A 24,306-nucleotide genomic window follows, 5' to 3' on the forward strand; every position below is an offset into this window, starting at 1 on the left:
GGCGCCTCAATCAACTTTTTCTTCATTGAGTTCCCAATCCCAGGCGCCAGTGGTGTGAGCGATCGACACGAAGATAAAATATGTACCTGGCCGAGCAAAAGAAGATAAGGTAAAAAGCTCGACCAGCTGGTGAAAAGCGAAAGACTAAAGTAGGAAGTAAACGAGTGTGGTCGTCCTGGTTCGTCTAGGCGAGATGTAGAAAGCGAATGTCTCCAACGAGGGCATCAGGGGTTGCACGACCGGATGGGACGCGGTGTCGTGCAACACTGAGCCTTCGGTATTAATATTATCGACGGAGCTTCGAGGAGGTCGGGCTGCAGGATCATGCGGCAACGCAGCCCAGAAAAGTGTGCGGTATGATGTACAGTTAGGTCAAGACGAAGAGATAAAACATAGCAGTATCCAGGGTGACCAATCCAAAACGGAAAATCGAAACCATCCGACCTGGTCTGCGAAATAAAAAGCGGTATTAAAGATATTATGTGTCGAAATCGGCTCAATGCAATAAACCCAGCATGTCGTCAAATGTACTAACGCCGTTCGTAAATAGATGCAAGAAGTGGATGCTGTATATGCAGGGAGGTTGGTGCAAAATGGTGGTCGACTGGCTTAAGCACTGAGCATATGTCTGCCAGACTCGACATCGGCGATGGGCGAAGCCAAAGACTCTCCTTCCCAGGTGTAGTGATCGTCCACCGGGCTCAGGGAGCCAGAGGAGATGGAGGATGACGATCCAACCGTCCACTCATCGCTGTCAAGATTGAAGTCGCCGTCGTAGGCAGCCAAGTCGTAGCCATATTCGCGAGCAGAGTCTCCGATCTCCACGTAGTCGTAGTCCCAACGGAAAGTCTTGTCGCTCTGGACGCGCGGGAGGAATCGGGTCTTGGCGAAGTAGAATGCAACCGTGGCCAGGAGGCCACCACCGACCAAATCCACTGCATAGTGGTGCGACAGGTACATGGTTGCCCACCACATCCACAGGGTGTAAGTCACGAACAAGGGCTTCAGCCGCGGGAAGACATGGCTCATGAACAAAGCGGCCAGAGTCGAGTCCGCAGCGTGCAGAGAGGGGAAAGCACCAAACACGACAGGGGACTGTCTGAAGCCCGAGGTGTACAGGTCGATTCCGAAAAGCTTGTCGATGCGAGCAAGACCCGCGGGGTTACCCGGCATGGAGTAGTCGGCCGGTGCCAGCCCGTAAAGGTTCTCGTACCACGGAGGCGAGCAGGGGAAAAACAGCTGGATGGCGACAGCAGTCATGCTGATGTAACCGAAAGTCCGTGCAAAGAGGGGAGTCGTGCCAGGAGGACCGAAAATGAACATGATGAGCGAGCAGACAAATGGCGCGCCATAGTGACAGATGCCATAAGGCAACCACGCCAGCACGTCCAAGACAACGTTCTGATGAGCAGACAGAATGTTGCTGATGTTCGCTCCGTAGAGTATGTTTTCCAGAGCCGGAAGCACGCGGACCCAGATAGCCGGGCGCCAATCGCTTGGAACGAATCTATTTCAGACAGCGTCAGTTCCCAAGTTTCTCTCAAACTCCAGCATACTGCGATCTGAAAGGGTGGTTGACTTACTGGCAGGCGTAGAAAAAGATCAGCCACCCCGCAATTGGAAGGAACGGCAAGAAGAATTGGCGTGTAATCGGGAGTAGGAGAGAAAGGAGGAGTAGGGTAAACATCGCCGTCTTCCCCAAAGGCCCAGGAGATCCCATCACACTCAGGGAGAAGATCAGAAGGATCAGCAGGAGCAAGTATTGAAAATCATATAGCGTCCAACGATGGCTCTGCAGTGATCGGAGCGTATCCATGGGCGAAAAGGACGTTTGCAGAGACGATATCGAAGATGTCGGAGAAAGCCTGCTGCGAAGCTTGGAGCGAATCTTCCGTCGCATGCGATGCGGGACGAGGAGCTGGATCGACCGCCATGGTACCTGGATTTGAAGCTTGCCGAACTGATTCTGCGTGCGGTCCTTCCAAGAAGGAAGGGTGGAATTCATCTCGGCGGCTAGTCACGTTTGAAAACCCCCGTGGAATCTTCGATAGTCAGGAAATCCCAGCACTTTAGGCGTAGTTGAAGGGAAGAATGTCGCCAGTCTTGAGGTTCGAGATGGTCAAAGGAAGCGCCCGGCGGAGTCGGCGGAAAGGGGGATTCTGGGCGTCAACGTGACAGAAGCTGAAAGGGGCGGCGCCTGGAACAAAACGTTTCGATCGCTGGCTGGCTCAAGGCCCGACAGGCGTTTGGTGAAGGCGGAGAAATACCAGATTGGAGGGATCCAGTAATGAAGTGGAAGCGCAGGCTCCGGTCTCCAGCGGCCAAACGAGGATATTCGGGGACGGTCACGTTGCAAGGGTTACTCTGACGCAAGGCGGACAGTAAGGGCGAGAGAGGAAACCAAGAACGAGGGAGACGTGTTTGCGAGGGGCGCAAATGGCCACGGAGCCGGAGGGTCGACGAGGGAAGAGAGATTGGGGAGAAAGAGGAGGAGGAGCGGAAGTATAGGCGGGAGGAATGGAAGGAAAAGAAAAGAGAAAACGGAAGAGAAAGAGGAAGAGAAGAGGGAACAATGGATGGGATATGAGGATTTTGCAGGTTCTCGATCAGCAAGACAGACGACGGGGCGGACGGCGACGGGTACGGGGGCTTACGGAGCCTGACTGGGAAGTCGTACTCGTATTACCGGTTTGGCCCCGTATCATGTCGTCACTGCTATCCCTAATCAGGGTCGTCCGGGTAAAGCCACTAGCCCGCTTTGGGAATGAGAAAAGGAGGCCTTCCCCTGTTGGCTCTAGCTCGCATCGGTGGTGCCTCGGTGCGCTGGACAGGCAGATCCGAGTGCCTGAGAGAACCAAGGTCCAACCTTTTTCATATTGCAGAAATTTTCTTCATGGTCGGGCAACGGAGTCCGCTACAACCGAACTGCGGGTGAGGCTAAAATTGAAGATATGGGTACAAACAAGCATAAGCCTTGTTTTGTTCTGCCTGGCAAGGCATAATGTAAACGGATCCAAACAGCAGCTCTCGGAGAAGTCGGGATATACTACGGAACATGCAGGCTAGTAGTTACTACTACGGATTTTGGCTGACACCGAGCAGCCAGAGACACAGACATAAAATCTTCTCCGCAAGGAGTGACCTATGGGACACGCTCGCTGGTGACACGCAGGTTCCAAATGAATCTTACACATCACATTAATATAATTCAGATAGTGAAGAGGGGGCAGGAGTCTCGAAGGGAATGGAATAAGCAAACCTCAAAATCCAAATAAACAATAAAAAATATTATCACTCAGCGAGACGCCCAATTCAGACCATCCCAGCACAACTCCCGGATGCTCATTTCATGGGATTCCGGACTGCCCCTGATGATTGGTCTTGGGAGCTCCACCCGCAAGCCATCCGCAGCCAATTGGAAGCAGTGGATCTCCAGAACCAATTTCGCTTAACCCACAACGGTCTCACAGTCAGCAGCATCCGACCAAAGAAATCGCCGATTACCCTGCAGCCAAGACCCGCTGTCCCTGAATAGTCTGGTTGGTCACAATATCATCCTGCGCATTATGCGCATTATCAAATCTCCTCCTTCTTACCCTGCGGAAGCTAGGCACGATCGGACCCGGCATCGACACGATGCCATGTTGCTGGTGTGGGTTTTTGTACCTGTCTAGCTAGCTGGCTGACCGGCTGGCAAGGCTTATACAAAGTCCATGTGCCGGAATTGCCGTGTGAATTCCACTTTCAAAGGGAACAATCGGGGGTGTTGGCAAGAGCCCATTCCTCCCCCCGGATATCAATCGGTAATCTAAACTTCCGGATCCCGCTTGCTTCATAAGTAGATAGTACTAGATAGTAGTCTGGGCTCAGAAGACTCGAAAATTCGAATCTTGACCTTTGTCCAAACAGAGTAGTTAGCGGCTATGGAGCTCAGACGGATAGACAGGACCGTACGACCCATGACTGGGTCAAGCAGCTCGGACGATAGCCGCGTGCCCAGCCCGACCTGATATTTGCTATCTAGACTAGCTATACAGTGATCAGCCAACAGGTGCTTTTTGTTGAGGGATTGTCCAGTGGCGCGCCCCCTCCGTCCTGCACAAAAGTCTAACAGGGCTAGTCGCTCAACCAGCCATCTTTCTTTCAACACGAAACAGCCTGCGCCTGTCATATGCCCGATCTAACGCTCTCGAGGCACGCACTGCTGCTGCTGCTGTAAGAAAAAAGCGCGCGTTGATGAGAGGGACCACGCATGCGCCTCCCCCTCCGTCATCCGCTAAATTACTACCTAGTAACCTACATAGTAGAGACAGTTACTTGCTCCATAGTTACCTAATAACTAAGGTGCTAGCTTAAGGGGACACAGACACCGACGATGAATAATTAAACCTCCGTGTTGTAGCTAACTAAAGTCACTAAACTATTAGTTATAGGGGACATGACATTTTCAGGGTCAAGGATAGGCAATGATGTGCAAGTCTATGGGAGTCTAAGCAGCAGTCTAGTAGGGAATTATGTGTATTGGGCACACGAGTAGAAAGAAAGCTGGAAGCGCCGGGCCACCCATTACCGTCTGGTATGGTATTGTTGGCATACCATACGTATGGTACGCGGGCTCCATACCATAGTTGGAATACCTCGAGATGGGTGGGAAGATCACGGCAAGCCGCGCCGGGCAGAGCTGATCAGTGCACATCCGAGTAAAGAAGAGAGTAAAAAAACATCACACTCACTGGTAGGCTTTTTTTGGTGTGAAACTCTCTGCAGTAGTTAGTTGGAAGTCTGGGGATCTAAGTGGCAGCTGACCATGGCACACGGCAGATTACTGCATCCATCGTGATGATGCGGGGAGGGTGGACGCCGGCGCTTCACTTCAACTGTGGTGATTTCTGGCAGCTTCATTATTGAGTTGTCTATCTGTGTAAGAAGTAAGATATAGTAATATAATGCGTTGGGGGAGCACAGCGCTGAATGAAGGTATGGTTTCAGAATGCGGCGTCATGAGTAGTTTTGGCCCCAATTTACTTTGATGACAATCTCCATCGTGGTCGTGGCCGCGTTAATTACTTTGGTTACTTACTTACCTCAGTATGTTACTTCTTGCATCGTTTGAAATCCGCTGATTCAGCGTCAGGTGATTTTCATTTCGGTAACAAGTTAGATACATACATATTGGGAACACTTTACGAGGGCACGGGTCCAGCTTCATTTCGGAGGCTCAGAAGAGCACAGCTTCTTCTTACGTAGCACAGCGGGCAGTGCTTTTCGATAGTCACCTTGATAGATTCGTTGCTGGGATTAATGGTGAGCTAAGATTAAAGGACGAAGGAATGCCGCAGTCTAATTCCAGCCGCATAGGCAGCAAAGCAACCCCAGAATGGAGGTATACCTTGCGAATCAGAAAGGGATGCGAGAACAATAAGATAATAGTACTACTAGAGGGGGGGCAGTGAACGTGTCTCATCTATTCTTACAAATTAACTATCAGAAAAGGGTCCGATATTGAAACTAAAACCCTTTTTCTCCCTCCCCTAAATCCAGGGATATTTCTTTACAGCAAGCTCGTATTCGGGCTTCCTGTGATGGCTGAGGGTTGACGGTTGCCTGGCCGTGAGTGGATCGGCATAAGCTTGGGCCAACACAACGCGACCACCGCCCGACGCCGAGCCGTGGCTTGGACCAGAAAGATCATCATCATCACTACTTCAATTTGGGTTGTGAAATTCAAACGTCAGGGATGCATAGGGGGGTAACCCTAGAAAGAGTTGGAGGATAGTGACAGCTAACCTTCAATGTTTCGAAGAAAGCAAGAAAGTAACAGAAGCATCGGTCCCCGCTTCTTTTCTTGTTGCATCATGGATTTACGGTTTCCGAGGGCAGAAAACATGGGGTTCAACGTCGTATACATCATAGTACATCATGGAAAGCCGAGACAACCGTGGGCGGAGTTCCAGCCCATCAGCCACAATCGACTCGAAATCTGGTTTTCTTTTCCTGTAATCCGAGCTTCTCGAACGTCTCCCACATTATTGATGGATATCGATCTGACATCAGGAACGAGCAGTGAGTTGAGTGAGTGGGTGGGTGAGTGAGCCTTGCATTCGTTTGGAGTGCAAGTAAGGATCCGTACATACATACACATTTCACTTACATACAACAATACAGCATTAATTTCTTCCTTTCTCTCAAACCAAACTCATGATAGGTTTTTTTCGTTGACCGCCGCCCGGTCGGCAGCTGCAGGAGCCCAGCCCCATAGCATCACCTGATGTTCAAGTTGGCTTTTTTTTTCTTTCTTTTGCTCGTGCCATCCGATGGCACGAATCAGACAGCCACTTCATCTGCAGGGTGGTCCGGGCAATGAGGTCATGCCGCATGCCGTTCCGCTATGATGTTCGTTGTTTAATCATTTCAGTTGCTGCCCGCATGCCACTCGTCCGGTGGTCAAATTAACTCTTGGATCGCCTCCAGGATATACAGCGGTGTCTGGTCGGGTATTGCTTTCCTAAATGGATGGATAATTTACAGGTGATACGCAGCAATAGTATACTGTGTATAATATAGACGACCACTACGGAGTAGTTGATTCTCTCTCTCTGCGGAAGATCTACACTACTAAGGTAGGTAACTCCATCTACTATCACAGTACATACATAAGTAGTAAGTAAAGTATACTTAGCAAGCCAATCACGACACAGTCAACACTAGCACTGCCTTGCGCTGCAGTGCACTGCACTAGGCTTTGTAACAGCCTGATGGGTTACTTACCCACATAATCAAACCACCCACAAGGCTTCACTCCTTCATGAGTTCTCAACATCTGCAACATTCTATCTAAACCATCCCAGGTACAACTAATTGTACAACCCAAGATACCTCGTAGATACTTACTCCACAATGCGGCTCAAAGCCATGCTCCCCTTTCTTCCCGATCTCCTCATTCCACCCCTTCCAACCCGTGAAACATACCTACTCCCGAAGGAACAGTAGATGAAATGGAATGCATCTAAGTTCTCACCGGGGAGAAAATCAAGCCAAAGCGTGGCTAAAAGTGGGGAAAGGGAGGTAGTAGTTGAGAACCGGCATGTTGTTTCAGCCCAATCAATCGATCGACGAGAGATGGAATGCTTACCGGCTTTTAGCCTTTCTTGGTACTTCTTTTCTTTTTTCGTTTCTACTTTCTTACAACTAGATGGACGGTGATCTGCCAACCTGCCAGCCTGGCTGGGCTATGCCGAGTCGCAGTGGAGAACAAGGTACGGAGTTTCTAGCAGATGACTGGATAAATGTTGTCGATCTGCTTTGATCTGGGGAATGCAGGCACAGCCACTGCTTACTTAGTACACCGGTGTCACTGCCACTAATTGGGGGAGGTGCTAGATACTAGTATCTCGGCACTAGGTGGCATTGTTTGCTTTGTTCTGTTTGCTTGTTTATCGCTTGTTCGCTTACTAGTTGCAGTGATGGATCTATATTTGGGGGTATAAGGGACTACTGTATGTATAGTGGTTATATATAGTATCAGGTCTTTGTGAGGGATATGGGGAAGAATGATCGAATGGGTGGTGCCTAGTGTAATTGGTATTGTATGTTGTAGAGTATGTATGTATTCAGTAAATGTTGGTAATGGGAGAAGTAGATACCAGGTAGTACTACTAGTATGCTGTGAGGGTATTTTTGGAATGTTGGTTGATTGATCATGAACAAGTAAGAGGTGTGGTGATGGATGGGGGTTTGATGTTGCCTCAGGTTGAAGGGAGGATGTGACTGCCTGAGGTTGCAGTGGATGGTTGTGGATGCCTTGCTTGGGAGGACGTTTGCAGGGCTGACGATTCTGGGAAGATTTGCTCCAATGGTTATGTGGGGTGATGTAGTATTCGAGAAATTCGATTTACTATCAACTTAACTAAAACCATCCCTTGATTTAATAGATCTATGTACATGTTCCAAACCATGTCCTAACAACGCCGAAGATAATACCATTTTGAGCTCTTGTCATCCCGCCAAAAACGCCATTTTTAACAATCATGTCATGGACTGGACTGCTTCGCATGCTCGGCTAATGCTCATGACCATGAGAGTCTGCCAGCATCTGGAATCCCTTCACCAGTCCCATTGCAGAGCCTGCTGCAACACCTCCGACTAGAACCATCTGCAAGCCGCCAATGACGCCGCGTCTGATGTTCCGATATCCCTTCCATCCGCTCACAAAGCAAGTCTTGCCGTATCCAAATAGGAACAGAGCAACGGCCATCGTGGCGATTGACCAGCGCAGAGCAGAGAGTACATCATGAGGCCCAACGAAGAAGTAGGGCAGGAGTGGCACGAAGCCACCGATGAAGTATCCCAGTGCAATGGTCAAGGCGCAGATGAAGGCACGAGAACCAGAGGGTTCTTGGACGGTGTGATGGAAATTCATGAGGAAGGAGGGGAGGTTAGGGGATGAGGAGAGGTGTCGCGTGAGCTCTCCCACAAGTTCTGCGGGGAGATCATAGGGCGCAAAGACATCGGAGATCGTCTCGGTCACCGAAGCGGGGTCAGTCAGGATCTCTTGCTTCGTTTCTTTCAGGGTTGCGCGGTAGGACTCCCTGGAGTCCGGTTAGCTTTATCCGCTTCTTTCCTCCTCTTACGTGAAAAATTTGGAGAATACTCACTCTTCGCTCTTTGCACCCAAGTAGCCTCCCAGTCCCATGGAGATGGCTCCTGCAATGAGTTCGGCCATGCCGCCAAAAACCACGACCTTGGTGTCTCCCAAAGCCGATAAGCCTGCGGTTAGAGCAAAAGGAACCGTCATGCCGTCGGAGAGACCGATAATAGCGTCGGAGACGATACGTCCGTCAACAATCTTGGACTCCTTCTTCTCCGCTTTTTCCCGGCAGACAGACCGGGATGAGGAAGACTCGCTGTCGTCGCCATTTCGAAGGGAAACGTGAACCTCTTTTTCCAGATCAGGTTGACTGAATCCCTCTGAAACGGGAGAGTAACTGGAAAGAAGGCCTCGAAGAGAAGAGATCGACATGTTGACAGAACTGACAGGAGTTGGAATGTTGTTTCAACCAAATTTGAAGAAGAGGATGAGGAGAAAACTTTGCTACTCGACTGGCAGGTCACACAGTGGTAACCAGGCTAAATAAGCAGCAAGAAGACTAGCCTGAAAATCGGGGATTTCTGCTGAAGAGGACGATTGCTGGGTGAAGAAGTAGATTTCAGAACAGCTGGATCGGGGCGACAATTGACCTATGGGCTGCAGCAAACAGATCACAGCAGCAACATCAGCATGATCTCAGGTCCAGGAAAGTTTTAGTGATTATTATTATTCAGTCGGTCTACGGGAGCGTCGGCTACTACATATGAATGAGCTGCATTCACCGAGGAAGAGAGACCAGGAAGCGGGCGGGAAAAGCACAATGAAGCGACCCCCTCCAGGATGCATCTTGTGCTCCGGTGATAGCCAGCCAGGCTTATCATCTGCCTATGGAGAGAAGCTGACCGACAACGTGCCTGATGGCCTCCCAGTCATCTGCAGTCGCGGGGGTGCGCGAATGCGGCACGTGGGTCTCTGATTGGTTGGGGCAGCCGGGATACTGCAATCAGGGATCCACTTCACTGCGGAGTCCCTGAAGCTTGGGCCGGTAAGGGAAGGCGCCCTTGCCTCGTTGGGCTTAGTGGCACGGTGGGTGTCTCCGCCGATGAGGGTGACTCTCCAATCAGAGATGCTTATTTCCTAATACAACACTCTTTGTCCCTATCACACTCCACTTCCACTGGCTGATTAGTACAATCGGCTGTCCGGTCCAGCCCCGATTAGTCTGCCAAGTTAAGCTGCAATCGAGAAGCACGGCTGAAGCACGATGCACCGCTTGCATCGACTATCGTCTACTATCATCTGCTATCGCATGCACCGGAGGACGCCGATTTCACCGAGTTCACCTCTTCTCCCCTCTCCAGGAAGTCCTTCGCGTGAGCGGAGACGCTTTCACCTCCCTATTTCGGCTTAATCGACGCAGCTATCTCCGACTTACTGCTTCATGACCAATCATTCCAGCAGCTGATCACAATGCTCCGCGGCTGTACAGTCCGAATTGTGCTCGTTGCTCCAATTCTTTCCCCTCATCCCACTGCGGAGTGCATCCGAAGTTGGCATGTTCTTGTGTTGCCTTGCTTGCAACAAAAAGGCTCACGCGAGCAGCCCGTCTGCCTACCACGTGGGATGGGCCATCTCGCGTGCCATTGGACCATGACTGGCAGTTACGGAGCATCGCGACTCATTCTTTGGCTTCTAGCTGGCTAGTGAACGCAGGATGTCTGCCGCAGTGGATCCCTCATGCGCCGAAGGAGGCCCCCATGCATCCGACCAGGCCCGGATGCGTCCTTCATCATGCGAGGCAGGAAGATAAATATCTCACCGGTCAGCCCCGGTGTCGGTGAGGTGGGATTCAGAAGCTCAGAGGTGTCAAAAAGTGGTTGCGGAGCAGTAGTCAACATGAAGCTGAACGTAGCTGCTATCTCGGCCCTGGCCACTGTGGCCTCCGCTCTCCCTCACAAGCGCGATAGCGATCAATGGGGACACATTCGCTCCAATGTGAGTGCAGCTGCTTGTCGAAAACGATAGTGCCACTGACGTGGACAGATCAAACATGTCATCTACCTGATGATGGAGAATCACTCGTTCGACAACATCGCCGGGTACTGGGACTTTCACCCCGACATTGACAACTTGCGCAACATCTCCTACTGCAACGAGTACACCAATCCCAATTGGACGGTCTGGGACGAACCTCTCAATGTCTGCGCTGCGCCATTCGAAACCGAGGTGCCCTTGACCGATCCGGACCACAACTTCGCCGGCGTCACGTATGAGATATTCCGCAAGTGGTACCCCACCAAGGACGATGTTCCCAACATGGGAGGTTTTATTGAGCGCCAGTCGGAGAAATACGCAGCCAGTCCGGGCGAGTCTAGCTTCGTCATCAAGGCCTACGATGAGAAGAAGACGGCAACTCTAATTGAGGTTGCGAAGAACTTTGCCTTCTGGGACAGCTATGTGAGTTGCGGATGGTATTGGTGATGAGCGCACGCTGACCAGACAGTTCGCGGAACACCCTGGCCCGACCAACACCAACCGCCAGTTCGCTACTTCGGGATCGACCTGCGGTTTCGTTGACAACACCTACCAATCTGCCGGCTGGTATGCCAACTACACCGGTACGACTTGTGCGACCTCGATCTTCGAGGCTCTCAGCAAGAAGAACATTACCTGGAAGAACGTAAGCGATGTGACACATTTGGATACGGAGCAATGGCTAAGTGACACAGTACTATGAGACGGACATTGTCGATGCCTACATGTACAAGGTGAGTAGGCCAGATTCCACGTCAGTATAGTTCTAACAGGAGCAGTGGGTGCAAGACAATGCGATGGACCGTCTGGTTCACTCCGACCAGTTCTACCGCGATCTCGAGGAGGGAACTCTGCCCCAGTTCTCCTACTATAACCCCGAGTGCTGCACCATTGACTCGATGCACCCGACTAGCAACATGGCCTCGGGTGAGCAGCTGATCAAGCATCTGTACGATGCAGTGCGCAAGTCCAAGTACTGGGACAACGTGTAAGTGCCTGCAGAAGTTACTTTGAGCTTAAGCAACTGACATATCAGTCTGATCATCCTCAACTTTGACGAGCACGGTGGTTTTGCTGACCACGTTCCCACGCCGGTCAACGTTCCCCAGCCCGAGGATGGCATCACCTTCACTGGCATGTCTGACGGCCACAATGTGACCTACGACTTTACTCGTCTCGGTGTTCGGTGAGTATCCAGCCATAAGATATCTGACTTTAGCTAATGGCATAGTGTGCCGTCATTCGTCATCTCGCCCTACATCCCGGCGAACCACCTGATCCACGACCAGGGTACCATGTATGCCAACAACTCGGCGTACACGCACACCTCCTTCCTGCACTTCCTTCAGGAACTGTGGGGTCTGGAGGGACTGAACAATCGCGTGCAATGGGCCAAAACCTTCGAATACGTCTTCTCGAGCGAGAAGCGTGACGACACGCCGGAGAAGTTGACGACGCCGACCTGGTACGGCAGCAGCTGGGAGCCGAAGCCGGATCCATACTACAAGCTGAACCAGGATTATGACTATTACGAGAACCTCGATTAAACCCATGATGATGAGACAGATGAGATGTGACTAACATTATGATGACTGCAATATGCACATATGCACATATGCAAAGTTGATTTGAAATCGAGTCAAAGCGATTCGTTGATTCATGTATCTCGTCAGCAAGCAGAAGAGCAAAAAAAGGAGATAGCCGCATAATGCATAGCTAATAATGAATGCAAGCCAGCGTGTACAGCATAGCAGAGCATATTACCACCCGCACGCACCCCATGCAGAAGAAACCCAAACCAACACAGAACTCCAATCCCCAATCCCTAATCCCCAGTATTATATAAACCCCACACACCCCCAAAGTTCATCAAACTCATCATTGCCCCTTCTTATCCCCCTCCCCCTCCTGACCCTGCTGATATCCAGCCCACTCCCCAACCTTCCCCGCCGCACTCCAAAACCGATCCCTCAACCCATCATCACTGCCCCCAGCGCCATTCTCATTCCAATTCGTCGGCTTCGTCATATCCCACAGTCGACTCTTATACGCAGGGAAGGAGGTATGATTCCACATGCTAACGAGGATACTATACACAAACAAAAAACACATTATTAGCTTCAGGACCAGAAGGGGGTAAAGGATATTGAGGAAGGGGATATATATATACCTCTGACTCCGATCCAAATAATCCTCATCCTTCAACTCCTTCACACCGACGGTGACTCCATCCCGAGAGAACGTGACATTCTTCTTCTCCATCTTGGATCGCGTGTTGCGCTTCACATCTTGGATGATCGAGTAGGTGATGTAGAAGATTGTGCCCAGGATGAGGAGCACGAAGAGGAGGATGAAGAGGGGGTAGAGGCGGGTCATCTTCTTTATTCCCTTTTTTTTATTAACCCGTAGGGTTGTTGTTGTTGTGGTGGTGGTGGTGGTGTATTGTAGAAAGGAAGTGAGGTGAAATGTGGTGTGCGGTTGTTGACCTTATAAGGCGTAGGGCTGATCGAAATGGATCGGAAACTTGAGTTGAACACGAACACGAACGAACACCTTATATAACTAACCCACACGAGGAGTATTTAAATTAGTGATTTCAATCCTGGGGTGGGGGGATATTGTGGCTTTGACACGAGAGAGAAAAATAGAATAGTAAAGCCACAACAGTGTCTAGGTCACAGTGTAAGAAGAAAAAGGAGAAAAAGTAAAGATGGTTTTCTCCTCAAATTCAAGTAAACCCACCCAACTCAACCAAGGAAAGGAAAGTATGCGTGTGGCTTTGCGTGCGTAACTCGGACAATAATGCCAAGGCTTGTGTGCGGGCGGGGGCGTAAGGAAAATCCCTTGTGAACTATTTCCTATTTCCTAATTCCACCAACGGGGAATTCGGGTGCCTAGGATGCCTAGACTTATACTGCTGTTGTTTTGTATGTTAGTGTGGCTTGGTAAGGGGAGACAGGAATATGGAAAATGGCTGTGTAGGTGATGTGGAGTATTTATAGTAGTGCTAGTATTGGGGAATATGTATGAAGAGCAGGGATGGATGGATGATATATTGATGGCTGATGCAGGTCATGCAGTCAATTTCGGTTTTCCATCTATCAGCATAAACATTACCCGATTAGGTATGCAGAGCGTTGATGGGGAGGGAAAAAGCGGGAAGGGATGATGAATTGGGATGGGATGGGATGCAGGGTTCGGTAGTTGGTTGTGACATTTGCAGATGAGTAATAAATACTAAGTTGTCATGGTACTTTAATGATTAGAACTGTCATCTGATTTGACACCTGATCAATTGCTATTGATAAATGGTGTGTGTATGTAAGTATGTAAGGTACGGTGGAACGTGACCACCACTATCTCACTCACTATATGAGCATGTCAATTCTTACAAGTAGAATACTCAACTCAAATCTATCTAACATATAATTATATCTATAGAATAATAACAGGCACAAGATATCCTATGAAATAACCCTGCATACTGCCCTCTTATCATGCAGTTTCACTCTACTATGTAGCATGCTGCATACATGATTCATGATGACGACACAGCACTACTTCACAACCCAGGAATGTACTCCCAACACAGAATATACAACAGCACAACACCAGAAACTTCCCTCCATTTCCCATTCTCCATCTACCGATTGAATCCCCCTAATACCTAATTAATCTTAATACCTAATCCACCACTCAGTCAAACCCCCCAAAACAGAGGAATATGTGCGACATCCCCTTCCTTCCCATCTTCCCCATCTGCTTCCAATGCGGAACAGACCAGAACCCATGTCGCTGTAAAGTCGTGGGACCGACATTAGGTATATTCCTTCCTTCATATTCCCCCAAACCTATTGTTTCATATATAAGTATGTATGCTAATAACTCCTTCAGGCTTTATTTGTACGGTGGTTGCGGCTGTATGTATATTTACATCACCACTACCTGCTTGCTTGCTATATATCTACTCAAAAGGCCTGGGTTGAATATGACAACTAACTTAGTAACTGCCTGCAGGTCATTTGCTATCCGGCGTCGATTTTCTGTGGTTGTTGTTTGACGCAGACGGGGAAGGAGTATGTCTTTCTTTCTTTCTATCATGTCTACTGCGTATACTGACATCTCTGCTAGTGTCCTTGGGTATCCGGTCAAAGTCAATGGGGCTGTGAGCAACGCAATACCCATCTAGTATTCTAGTAATCTGGTAATCTAGTAATATAGCTACATCTTATCAATAGGTAGACTCGACATATATTCATCAGAACATTAACATTATCATACTAGCTATCGATGCTCCGTGGAGCAGCAATAAACCAAACAAGCCGTAGCAATTATACGAGCCATGCAAACAAGGTATCCAGTCAACGTGAAAAGCATAAAACCCCATTCCACCTCCCATTATACACCCGGGTCATTATCATAGAAGCCATATCATTGCATCCTCTTAAACCGATTTCAGCTTCTCCTTCAGTCGCGAGAAAAAGCCCTTCTTCTTCTTTTTCTCCTCCTTGCCATTCGTCGTCGCTCCAGCGGCATTGTTGGTAGCCGGCTTCGAGGTGGCTGCCGCATTGCTGGTCGGCGCGGACTCTGCTGGCTTGCTGGTACCACTGGTCGGTGCACCGCTGGTCTCGGTGGGATCGGCAGTCTTCGTTGCGCTGGCCCCCGTGGCACCAGCTGTCGGAGCAGGCGTCGTCTCGTCGGGAGCAATGCCACTCTCTACGCCAGAGTCGACAGTCTTGGTCGCACTCGCTCCCGTCGCACCAGCAGCGGGCTTCGTTGGAATCTCAGTGGTGTCCTCACGGCCAGATGCGCCAGGTCCAGACTCTTCAGGAGCCTTCGATGTGGCAACTCCGGTGGTCACCGTGGGCCCATCTGTAGGGGTAGTGGCCCTGGGAGAAACTTGGGCCGAAGCCGACTCAGCACCAGTAGCACGCGGCGCGCTCTCCGAAGCCGGTTCAGCACCAGACGCTCCTGGTGCTCTCTCAGATGTAGCAGCCGTGATCACAGGTGCGGGTGTGCCAGACTGATTGCTCACGGGAACCTTCTGTTGAAGCTCTTCTTCGACTTCTCTCTTCTCTCCGACAGCCTCCTCGACACCTGCTGCCTCCGGATCCCGATGAGCTTCAGAGATCGACTGCTTGACTACATCTGGGACATCGTGAGCCGGCAACCCGCTGGTTGTCTCTTTCTGAGAGCCCTGTGCAGCGGTAGCTCCAGCCACAGCGCCCAGACCGGTAGTGGTACCCATACCAGTAGCAACGTCAAGGCCAGTGGAAGGACCAAGGTTGGTCGAAGGAGCAGCCCCAGCGGTAAACCCAAGTCCAGATGAAGTACCAAGCCCAGCAACAGTGGTAGGCGCCGGCGCGCCAGTCGAGTTGTCCACCGGAACTTTCCTTCGAAGTTCCTCTTCCATCTCTTTCTTCTCATCGACAGCCTCCTTGCTGGTGGCCGCCTCAGGGTCCCGATGGGCTTCAGACAACGACTGTCTCACCACATCCGGGACATCTCTCGTGGGCACTCTGCCGCCTGTTTGTCGCTGAGACTCCAGCGGGACAGCAGCTGCAAGTCCAGCAGTTGTAGACGTTGGTGCAGCCGACTGGATTGTGTAGCTGGGCTCAGTGGCTCCCTGGCTTTCACCCATTGGCAGACTAGACTCGGGGATCATGTTCTTGGACACGGGGGGAATCGCAAAGGCACTGGCATCATAAGCAGGGCTTCCGGGGAATCCACCACTGGTGCCCTGCTCATAGCCGGCCCGGTCGGTACGTGCGGTCGAAGAGATAGTGTTGGCGTTGAAGGTGCTGGGATCAGGCACCTTCTCGCCCGGGTTCAGCTTGATCGGGTTTCCCGCGCCACTGGACGCCGGAATGGGATTCACGGAGAACTTGTCAGCTTCGCTGGCTGGGGTAATGGGATACGAGCCAGGGACATTGGCCCTCTGCTCGAGCGGCACATCCTGGCCGAGCGCGGCAGTAGTCGACCCCGGAGCGGCCGATGAGATGGTGGGATAGTATCCATTCTGTCCTTGTTTGCTGCTGGACTCCTTGGGGACTCCGGCTGCCAATGCAGCGGTTGTCGAGCCTGGTGTGACCCCGGCCATTTCTGCAGTGCCGTTTAATAAAGGTGTGGTTGATTCTTTAAGGATTTGGTCGGGATAGAGAACGTTGTTGATATTGCTACTGCCGTCGTCTTCTTCGGGAGCTCTGTTATCGGTGGTCCAGATGCCGTCAACGACGAACTATGAACCAAAGAAAAAAAACAATTGTTAGTTTGTGGAACCAATGCAACGATGACGCTGACAAGGGAGTCTTATAGTTTTGGGGGGAGGAGAGTCAGGAAACATGAGAGGGGGAAACCACGCCCGTCCGCGACTGGCGGCGACATGACGTCAGGCCACGGATGGAGCGTCATCGCGCGATGGAACTTGATAAGCAGGACAGGCAGAGGGACTGGAAGAGGAACGGGATCCTCACGATGGGTTTCCCCATCAAAGGACGTAATCCTCGGCGGGAAGTACAAACAATGGCATGGCAAGCAAATCAGGACAGGGAACGGCTCTGCGCCATAAAAGTCATGTGCAGAGCATGCGACTGCTGTCTCACCTTGTAGTGCACCTTCTCATCCGTCACTGGCAACGGAACTTCCTTCTCAAAGACATCGCCTACGCGATCCAATTTGACGGTCTTGCCCCAGTCATCAAACGTGCCGGTGACAAACACTTCATTCGCATTGTACGGCCTGGTCGCATGCGAGGATCCGCATCGGTCAGCGATCAAATCCACCCCGAGAGTTTCAAGCTCATGACGCTGAAGAAAGCTAGGCTTTGATCCATACGTGCTTGTCGCTTGGTACGGAAGGTGTCGGATAGAATAGAATTTCCACAGGAGGGCCGTGGAGTGGCTGATCCCCCACAATTGGAGGTTCCAGAGGGTGGGAGAATGGGATCTGTCACTTACCATGTAAATGTGTAGCTCCCCATTTTTACGGCGGGTGGGCTTTGGATCCCCCAAACTCAGACAATAGATGTGGTGGGAGCAGGAACTTGTCAGCAGCAGAGACTGTAGTAGGAACGGAGGGATAACAAGAGAGCTAAACGCTCGGAGCAAACAGGATAAAATAAAAAAAGATTAAAGAATGGTAAGAAATGGCGTATGGAAGAGGCTGGGAACGGCGATAAAGTGTTGCTGGGAAAAAGATGGAGAGGGGAGAGAGAGATGGAGCGGGGGGCGCTGTTCGGTCGCACACAGACCGTCACCGGTCGGACTCTTTGGCAGGAAGTATTGACTGGCAAGTGAGTAAGTAAGTAGGTACGCTGTAAGAAGCCGCCACTTGGATGTTCCTGGTGTCAAAATTGATCAAGGCGAAACAGCAAGCAACAGCATACACACACACGCAATGATTTTCGCCGTGGCTTATTCTGTGTTGAGGATTCGGTAATGATGAATTCTAAGCAAGCCTCGCGGAATAACACATGGATTGAGTCACCCCGTACCGGAAAGAATTCTAGACACTCCCAGTGGCTGCCAGCTCTTTGCCAGCCCGTGTACAACTCAGCGCAGCGACAGCTGGCATCTTATCGCGCTAGACTTGGCCAGTTTCATCAGAACCTTGTTGTGGGAATCCCAAGAGTCCGTTGGTATGGAGGCTCGTGCAGGGCTGCATTCCTGCCCGTAGTCACAGCCATTCGCCTTGCCTTTTGGCGCATCTTCCCAGGGGCTTCGCACAGGCAAGAGTTTCTACTGGATAAAACACGTCGATGGTACCTGACGGACCTGATCGAATCACTCACATTGCTTTACATATTAATCCGTACAGACTACAGAGAGCATGAGAGTAAGTTATTCAACATATGCACTGTGAGAGCCTGGAAAACTTTATATGGTCCGTGTAGATCCCAACCCACAGCCGAAGTACTAGACTGGACTACACTGTAAGACTGAAAGGTCCAGTCCAGCCATCGATGTGACTGTTGGCGAACTTGCATTAGGCACTCGCCCCGCCCCCCATTTTCCATTTTGTCGAAGCCTTCACGCCAACAGATAACCGCCCTGTCTGTATTATTGTTTCAGGCTATGATCACGAGAATAAGAGTTGACCTTTTGGATGAGCGGTAAGAAGAAGCGCTGGAGTGGATGAATTCAACACCCTTTCATTCTTGTCTTGTCTTTCCATCCTCCACCAACAGCACTCCCGGCGCTAATCCTGATTCAGAGAGCACGGACATCAGCTAGTCCGCACAAGGAATAGTCCAAGTCGACGAACCAAGAATGCGATAACGGCTAGAACGCTAACCGGATTAGGCTTGGGAGGGAAGGTCGGTTCGAATGGAGCCAAAAGCAGCAACGAGTTCATGGATCCATGGGAGCTCTGTGTGTCTGATAGCTCTCATTGCCTGCCGGATTGGCAAACAGCAGACCGTTACCTTGACCTTCTCAGTGGAGATGATGGCACTTTGACACCTCGAAGTGGCTGACGGAACCACTTGCCCTGTCAGAATGGTGGCTCTCCAGCAAACGTCAACGAACGGATAGTCTACCCTGGCTATGACCTCAGCAAGCAGATCATCCGAACGGAGAGCAGACTCACAAACGCAAGCACCATTTCGTTCGCCACCTGCGTCGGGCCTGATGAGAGAATTAGAACCCCCAATGAGCCAATTATCTGCAATCGAGACCGACCTTTGATGAATTGGGATGGGCAGGAATGATGCTTGGTCGGCAGTAAGTGTCTCCTTTTTGCGTCTGCTTGGCCTGGACTAATTGCGATTCCCCGCCCCCTTTGTTGTTGGTCGGTTCAAGGGTCTGATTGTCAATCTCAATCAACAGCGCCGGTGGCGCAACGCAACGCAACCCAGTGCTGGCTGGCACTCTGACTGGCCCTCCTATTCCGAATACCGCAATGTTCTAGAAACCGTCTGGAAGCCCCTGGGAGGGCCGATCGAAGCTTCCACCTCTTCCACATCGCGTCCGTTCCCGGTCGACTGGGCTGAAGGATTCGGAGGTCTGGGGCCCATCGTCCACGTCTCCTTTTCGTTTTCACCTTCTGGAACGCGCTGAGACGGTGCTAGTCCGATCGACTACGCCCGACTATGGATTTCATTTGATAATACCTAGGAACGGAGACAGACTATTGACCCAAGGCCGTCAGCTATTGAAGTAGTGGACTGGACTAGCGGGGTGTCCGTGACGTCGATCGAGCCGTCTGAGCCATCTTGTCCTAGCGATGGAGGTTCCCAACACATCCGAAATTTAGTCCGTTGCCCTTAATTAAGGAGGTGAGTCTACTAGTAAGAACGGAGGGTGGCCTGAGTGATGATGGTGGTGGTGGTGGTGGGTTCGACAAGGGCACCACCGGGGAGTTCTCCGAAGGATGGTGTGTACAGTCGTAGGAGAGAGCCGAACTCCTGGAATGGAATAGACTGGGAAAGGGGGGGGAAGGGAGATAATCAGAATGAAAAAGGAAATAAAAATGAAAAAACATGATTTTCCACTGTAAATAGAAGTAAAGAGTGATATGATCATGAGAGGACTTTACTTTTTAGACGCGAGTCATATAATAATCCATCCATCATCCAGTTTGGCTTTTTGGTTTGCTCCCCGCCTTTTTCATGGTTCTTCATTAATTCATTTCCCCTCCCTTTTTCTGCAACCCCTCCGGATCAAGTTCCCTGCGTATCACCACTTCACCACCACCACCCCTTTTCTGGCGCCATTCAATTTCATTTAAAAGCAGCCCCCCATTGAACTGTCTAGAAGGCTTCCATCCCGAAATTAGGTGTTTCTGCCATTTTTCTAGCCGGTCCCTCAACCCTTCCATTGTCTGCAAATCCCACGCGACCGAGAAGCCGCTGAAGTCTCACTGGTAAGAGAATCCCTCCTCCCAAAGCTACTCTCCATTAAACTTCTGCCGTGTTGCCCCTCCAAAGCTTGCCCGGTGATTTTCCTTTCCCGCTGTGATTGTTGTGCTTGTTGTTTCACACTGGACTCATTTATTTATTTATTTATTTATTTATTTTCTTTTTATTGTGTATTTCACTATTATATTCCTCAAGTTTTGTTACCTTTTTTTTTTTTTTCTGTATCTACATTGCTTGTGTTGCTTCGTGAGATCTACTCTGCACCAGAACAGCTCTGGCCAGCTATCTACGGGCAAAACAGCTCCCTCACTCCGCCAGAAGAAAGCTTCAGAGGCTCCGAAGCAGGAAAACGTACCACGGCGGACCTCCAATGAGGCCTGCTGGACCCAATACCCACACTGCTTAGCGGAGACCCCAATCATCAATGATCTTGCTTCCCTGACTGGATCCCCCATTTCTGTTCCATCCACGGCCACCTTCCAATCTGCTTGCTGCTACGACCTTCTGGTCGGTTTCCCTACCCGCCCCTCCTCCCTCCCCTCCCACTCTCTTTCTCTCGGGCTTGTGCTACCACATCTTCTGTTCCCCCCGTCCTTTCCAAACCCTGCTACTACTACTACTCTCGCTTTCTGATGACTACTGCCCCCTCCTACTTTTTCTCTCCTTCTCTCCCGCACATACACTCTATTTCTTCACCTGCCCGCCTTTCCAAATCTTGCTCAGCGTCTGACCTGCTTCAGACCATTTCCGTCCTTACGTGCCGGCCGCTTCAGTCGCCGTCTCCCGACCTTCCAACTTCCCCGCTTCACTGTGGCCGGAGCGGTGTTCTCTCCGGCCCTTCTTTCGCCAGCATGGCTGAGAGTGCATTCCCCAGCGCCCAACAACCCCTCCGGGTGGGCACAAAAGACGACAAAGCCGCTGCTTTTCAGAAGATCTCCGAGGAGGACGAATACGAGGTGACGTCACCAACCGATCCCACTTTTCGATCTGCCAACGCCGCTGCCGCATCCTCGTCGACCGGCAGCCCCTTCTTCGGTGGTGGTTATGGCGATAACAGCGGCCCAATTCGTTTCAACAGGAGTCCCTTCGACAATGGGCCCAGAGAGGAGGACGAGGAGGGTGCCGACGAGTTCCCTCCAGAAGACATCCGCCCCACGGGCGCCGCGAATCAGGGATTCCCTAATAACTACGCGCTGGGCCGCCGGACATCGGTTTCTGCAGAGTCACTGAACCCGACCTCGGCTGGCTCAGATAGCTGGACTCCCCCGTACCATGAGAAATCAGAGGAGCAGCTGGCTCGGCTGAAGACCGCGGTCAGCAGCAACTTCCTCTTCTCGCACCTAGATGATGACCAGTTCAAGAGTGTGCTCGATGCCCTGGTGGAGAAGCCTATCCCCGCCAAGGGTATCAAGGTCATCAGCCAGGGTGATGCTGGAGACTACTTTTACATCGTAGAGAATGGCCACTTTGACTTCATGATCCACCCGTCGGGCTCTGTGCAACCCGGTCCGGAGGGTATGGGCAACAAAGTCGGTTCCGTTGGACCCGGAGGCTCGTTTGGAGAGCTGGCTCTCATGTACAATGCGCCTCGCGCCGCCACCGTTGTGTCGGTGGACCCGAAGAGCACCCTCTGGGCCTTGGACCGCATCACTTTCCGCCGAATCCTCATGGACTCGGCCTTCCAGCGCCGTCGCATGTACGAGGCATTCCTCGAGGAGGTGCCACTGCTGTCCAGCTTGAAGCCGTATGAGCGTGCCAAGATCGCCGATGCTCTGGACGCCATCAAGTATCCTGCGGGCTCTACGATCATTAACGAAGGCGACCCAGGTGATGCCTTCTACCTTCTCGAATCCGGGGAGGCGGAGGCCTTCAAGAATGGTGTGGAGGGCCCTGTGAAGTCCTACAAGCGCGGCGACTACTTTGGTGAGCTAGCCTTGTTGGACGACAAGCCACGGGCTGCAAGCATCGTGGCCAAGACAGAGGTGAAGGTGGCGAAACTGGGCCGGGATGGCTTCAAGCGCTTACTCGGTCCTGTGGAAGATATCATGCGACGAGCGGAATATGAATCTAAACCTGTGCCCGCTTGAGAGGCGTAATGGTTCATAAATACACGAAATCCTTGGCGAAGAGGGAGGGAGTTTTGTGTGGGACAATGTGGTGACTTTTCTATCTCTTTCTTGTGTCGTTAATTCGCCTATCTATGCTCTTGGTTGGACGGACCAATCGGGGAAACCTGTTGGTCTTGAGATCTACGACAGATGGCTGAAAAAAGGATCCCCTATTCATCGGCGAAACATTTGGGTCGTGTTTTACTATCGGCATCGCGGGGGGTTGTGTATGTCTCTGGACTGTTCATACACGGGTTATATTCATGGCCGAGTCGCGCAGGAAGCCGCAGCCACCAGGCTGCTCACTTCGTTCGCTGCGATCGGACGCGTGTGTCATTGATAAACCACCTGGGTTATTCCTGTCTTTTGCCGTTTCTATGTTTATAATAGCTCATTGGCTACGAAGGATACATATATGGTTGACATGTACGACAAGTGCTTGACAGTGTCGATAGGATGCGTAAGATGATATTTATAATACAGCATAGCCTCAAAAGCAGCAGACTCTGTATCTGTAAACTCAAATGATACCCCAAGTACTTTGTAGATCATCGCGCAACCACCAAATCACTCCTCAACACCCACTTCTCCCCCTCCCGCACCTCCTTCCCCTCATGCAACATACACCGATCCCCATGCCGATGCAGCAGCGCCATTCCCGGCACCGGAGCGACCGATACAGGCTCCGGATTGCGATTGGTCCGGGTCGCCTCTGGATAGAAGACAGTTTCCCCTCCCTCACAGCTCGTCAAATAGATAAGGAGCGTCCAAGTCGTGCGGGCCGCACGGGGCGGACGACCGGGCGAGGAGAAAGTGATAGCATTTGAATCGTCATCTACGGTAGGAGCAGCTATCAGCATACTGAATTACTTTTGACTAGGAGTTGACTACGAAATAGCATCCTTCTACAACCCGACAACCCTTTCCCACCTCCACCCCCGAGATACCGTGGATTTTAAAGAAAGAAGAATAATGGGAAGAGGGGGATAGGATAGACTCACAATGTTTATCGAAGAACTGCCCCTTCGAATACCGATATATACGGATATTCCCATTCAGTCCAATAGGTTCCCCGCCCCAGATGTCTTTCATATCTCTTGTCATTGCTTCCTCTTCTTCATCTTCATCATCTGCCCCCGCATTCAAAACCATCTCCTTCAGCGCCGTCCCCGACCAAAGACCCTCCGCGAACCCCTCATCCTGGATCTGAAACCGATCATTGACTCGCACTGCATCGCCCTTTTTGGGTTTGCCCGGGGTGGTGGTCAGTGGCAGGGAGGCCAGGAATGAAGTGTAGGTTTTGCAGAGCGTCGAGGGGAAGAAGTTCCGGATGAGGTAGATTTGGTCGGGGACGAGAGGGTCGAGGGTGAGAGAGGTGGATGGGATGAGTGGGCGGAGAGGAGGCCAGTTGGGGGGTTGCTGCCGCTGCTGCTGGTGTTTTTGTTGGAGATGGGATTTGGGGGTGGATGAGGGGGGCTGCTGCTGCTGCTTGGAGTTGGATGTCTTTTTGGGCATTCTTTTTTTTGTGGGGATATGGGGGTGGTGATGTGTATGGTGATGGGAGTGAGAGTCGGTGAGGAGATGATAGTTGGACAGATGGATAATGAGTCAGTAGTAAGTAAGAGTGACTGGGATTATGGTCGTGAAGTACTATGCAGGTCGGTCTGGTCTGATCTGTCGGTCCGGGATGGGGAGTAAAAAAAAAGTTCCCAGGTAAGTTA

General features: G+C 51.1%; 9 protein-coding genes across 9 annotated transcripts; 4 read left to right on the plus strand and 5 right to left on the minus strand.

Annotated features, from left to right (window-relative positions):
• Positions 1 to 609: 609 nt before the first annotated feature.
• AtWU_09632 (phosphatase PAP2 family protein) lies at positions 610 to 2,005 on the minus strand (the record flags this gene model as incomplete). The annotated part of the gene is made up of 2 exons (XM_035504738.1): positions 610 to 1,507; positions 1,584 to 2,005. 2 exons carry the CDS (start codon positions 2,003 to 2,005, stop codon positions 610 to 612), a joined length of 1,320 nt encoding a protein of 439 aa, XP_035360631.1.
• Positions 2,006 to 8,059: 6,054 nt separating this feature from the next.
• AtWU_09633 (VIT1/CCC1 transporter family protein) lies at positions 8,060 to 9,019 on the minus strand (the record flags this gene model as incomplete). Its single annotated transcript, XM_035504739.1, has 2 exons — positions 8,060 to 8,588; positions 8,655 to 9,019. The coding sequence occupies 2 exons, from the start codon at positions 9,017 to 9,019 to the stop codon at positions 8,060 to 8,062; spliced, it is 894 nt and encodes a 297-aa protein (XP_035360632.1).
• A 1,464-nt stretch (positions 9,020 to 10,483) lies between these two features.
• Positions 10,484 to 12,168, plus strand: AtWU_09634 (phospholipase, PLC-D; the record flags this gene model as incomplete). Its single annotated transcript, XM_035504740.1, has 7 exons — positions 10,484 to 10,582; positions 10,631 to 11,044; positions 11,091 to 11,267; positions 11,317 to 11,355; positions 11,401 to 11,609; positions 11,658 to 11,807; positions 11,853 to 12,168. 7 exons carry the CDS (start codon positions 10,484 to 10,486, stop codon positions 12,166 to 12,168), a joined length of 1,404 nt encoding a protein of 467 aa, XP_035360633.1.
• Positions 12,169 to 12,499: 331 nt separating this feature from the next.
• Positions 12,500 to 12,997, minus strand: AtWU_09635 (uncharacterized protein; the record flags this gene model as incomplete). Its single annotated transcript, XM_035504741.1, has 2 exons — positions 12,500 to 12,710; positions 12,792 to 12,997. The coding sequence occupies 2 exons, from the start codon at positions 12,995 to 12,997 to the stop codon at positions 12,500 to 12,502; spliced, it is 417 nt and encodes a 138-aa protein (XP_035360634.1).
• A 1,348-nt stretch (positions 12,998 to 14,345) lies between these two features.
• AtWU_09636 (uncharacterized protein) lies at positions 14,346 to 14,810 on the plus strand (the record flags this gene model as incomplete). The annotated part of the gene is made up of 4 exons (XM_035504742.1): positions 14,346 to 14,442; positions 14,516 to 14,541; positions 14,639 to 14,697; positions 14,753 to 14,810. The coding sequence occupies 4 exons, from the start codon at positions 14,346 to 14,348 to the stop codon at positions 14,808 to 14,810; spliced, it is 240 nt and encodes a 79-aa protein (XP_035360635.1).
• Positions 14,811 to 15,065: 255 nt separating this feature from the next.
• Positions 15,066 to 17,600, minus strand: AtWU_09637 (carbohydrate-binding module family 48 protein; the record flags this gene model as incomplete). The annotated part of the gene is made up of 3 exons (XM_035504743.1): positions 15,066 to 16,859; positions 17,224 to 17,521; positions 17,578 to 17,600. 3 exons carry the CDS (start codon positions 17,598 to 17,600, stop codon positions 15,066 to 15,068), a joined length of 2,115 nt encoding a protein of 704 aa, XP_035360636.1.
• Positions 17,601 to 19,314: 1,714 nt separating this feature from the next.
• Positions 19,315 to 19,677, plus strand: AtWU_09638 (uncharacterized protein; the record flags this gene model as incomplete). The annotated part of the gene is made up of 2 exons (XM_035504744.1): positions 19,315 to 19,341; positions 19,420 to 19,677. The coding sequence occupies 2 exons, from the start codon at positions 19,315 to 19,317 to the stop codon at positions 19,675 to 19,677; spliced, it is 285 nt and encodes a 94-aa protein (XP_035360637.1).
• A 1,651-nt stretch (positions 19,678 to 21,328) lies between these two features.
• Positions 21,329 to 22,564, plus strand: AtWU_09639 (cyclic nucleotide-binding domain-containing protein; the record flags this gene model as incomplete). The annotated part of the gene is made up of 1 exon (XM_035504745.1): positions 21,329 to 22,564. The coding sequence occupies one exon, from the start codon at positions 21,329 to 21,331 to the stop codon at positions 22,562 to 22,564; it is 1,236 nt and encodes a 411-aa protein (XP_035360638.1).
• A 569-nt stretch (positions 22,565 to 23,133) lies between these two features.
• Positions 23,134 to 24,100, minus strand: AtWU_09640 (uncharacterized protein; the record flags this gene model as incomplete). The annotated part of the gene is made up of 2 exons (XM_035504746.1): positions 23,134 to 23,420; positions 23,587 to 24,100. 2 exons carry the CDS (start codon positions 24,098 to 24,100, stop codon positions 23,134 to 23,136), a joined length of 801 nt encoding a protein of 266 aa, XP_035360639.1.
• Positions 24,101 to 24,306: the final 206 nt, after the last annotated feature.

The sequence above is a fragment of the Aspergillus tubingensis genome, assembly GCF_013340325.1.
Source record: "Aspergillus tubingensis WU-2223L DNA, scaffold_11, whole genome shotgun sequence".
NCBI classification, from domain to species: domain Eukaryota; kingdom Fungi; phylum Ascomycota; class Eurotiomycetes; order Eurotiales; family Aspergillaceae; genus Aspergillus; species Aspergillus tubingensis.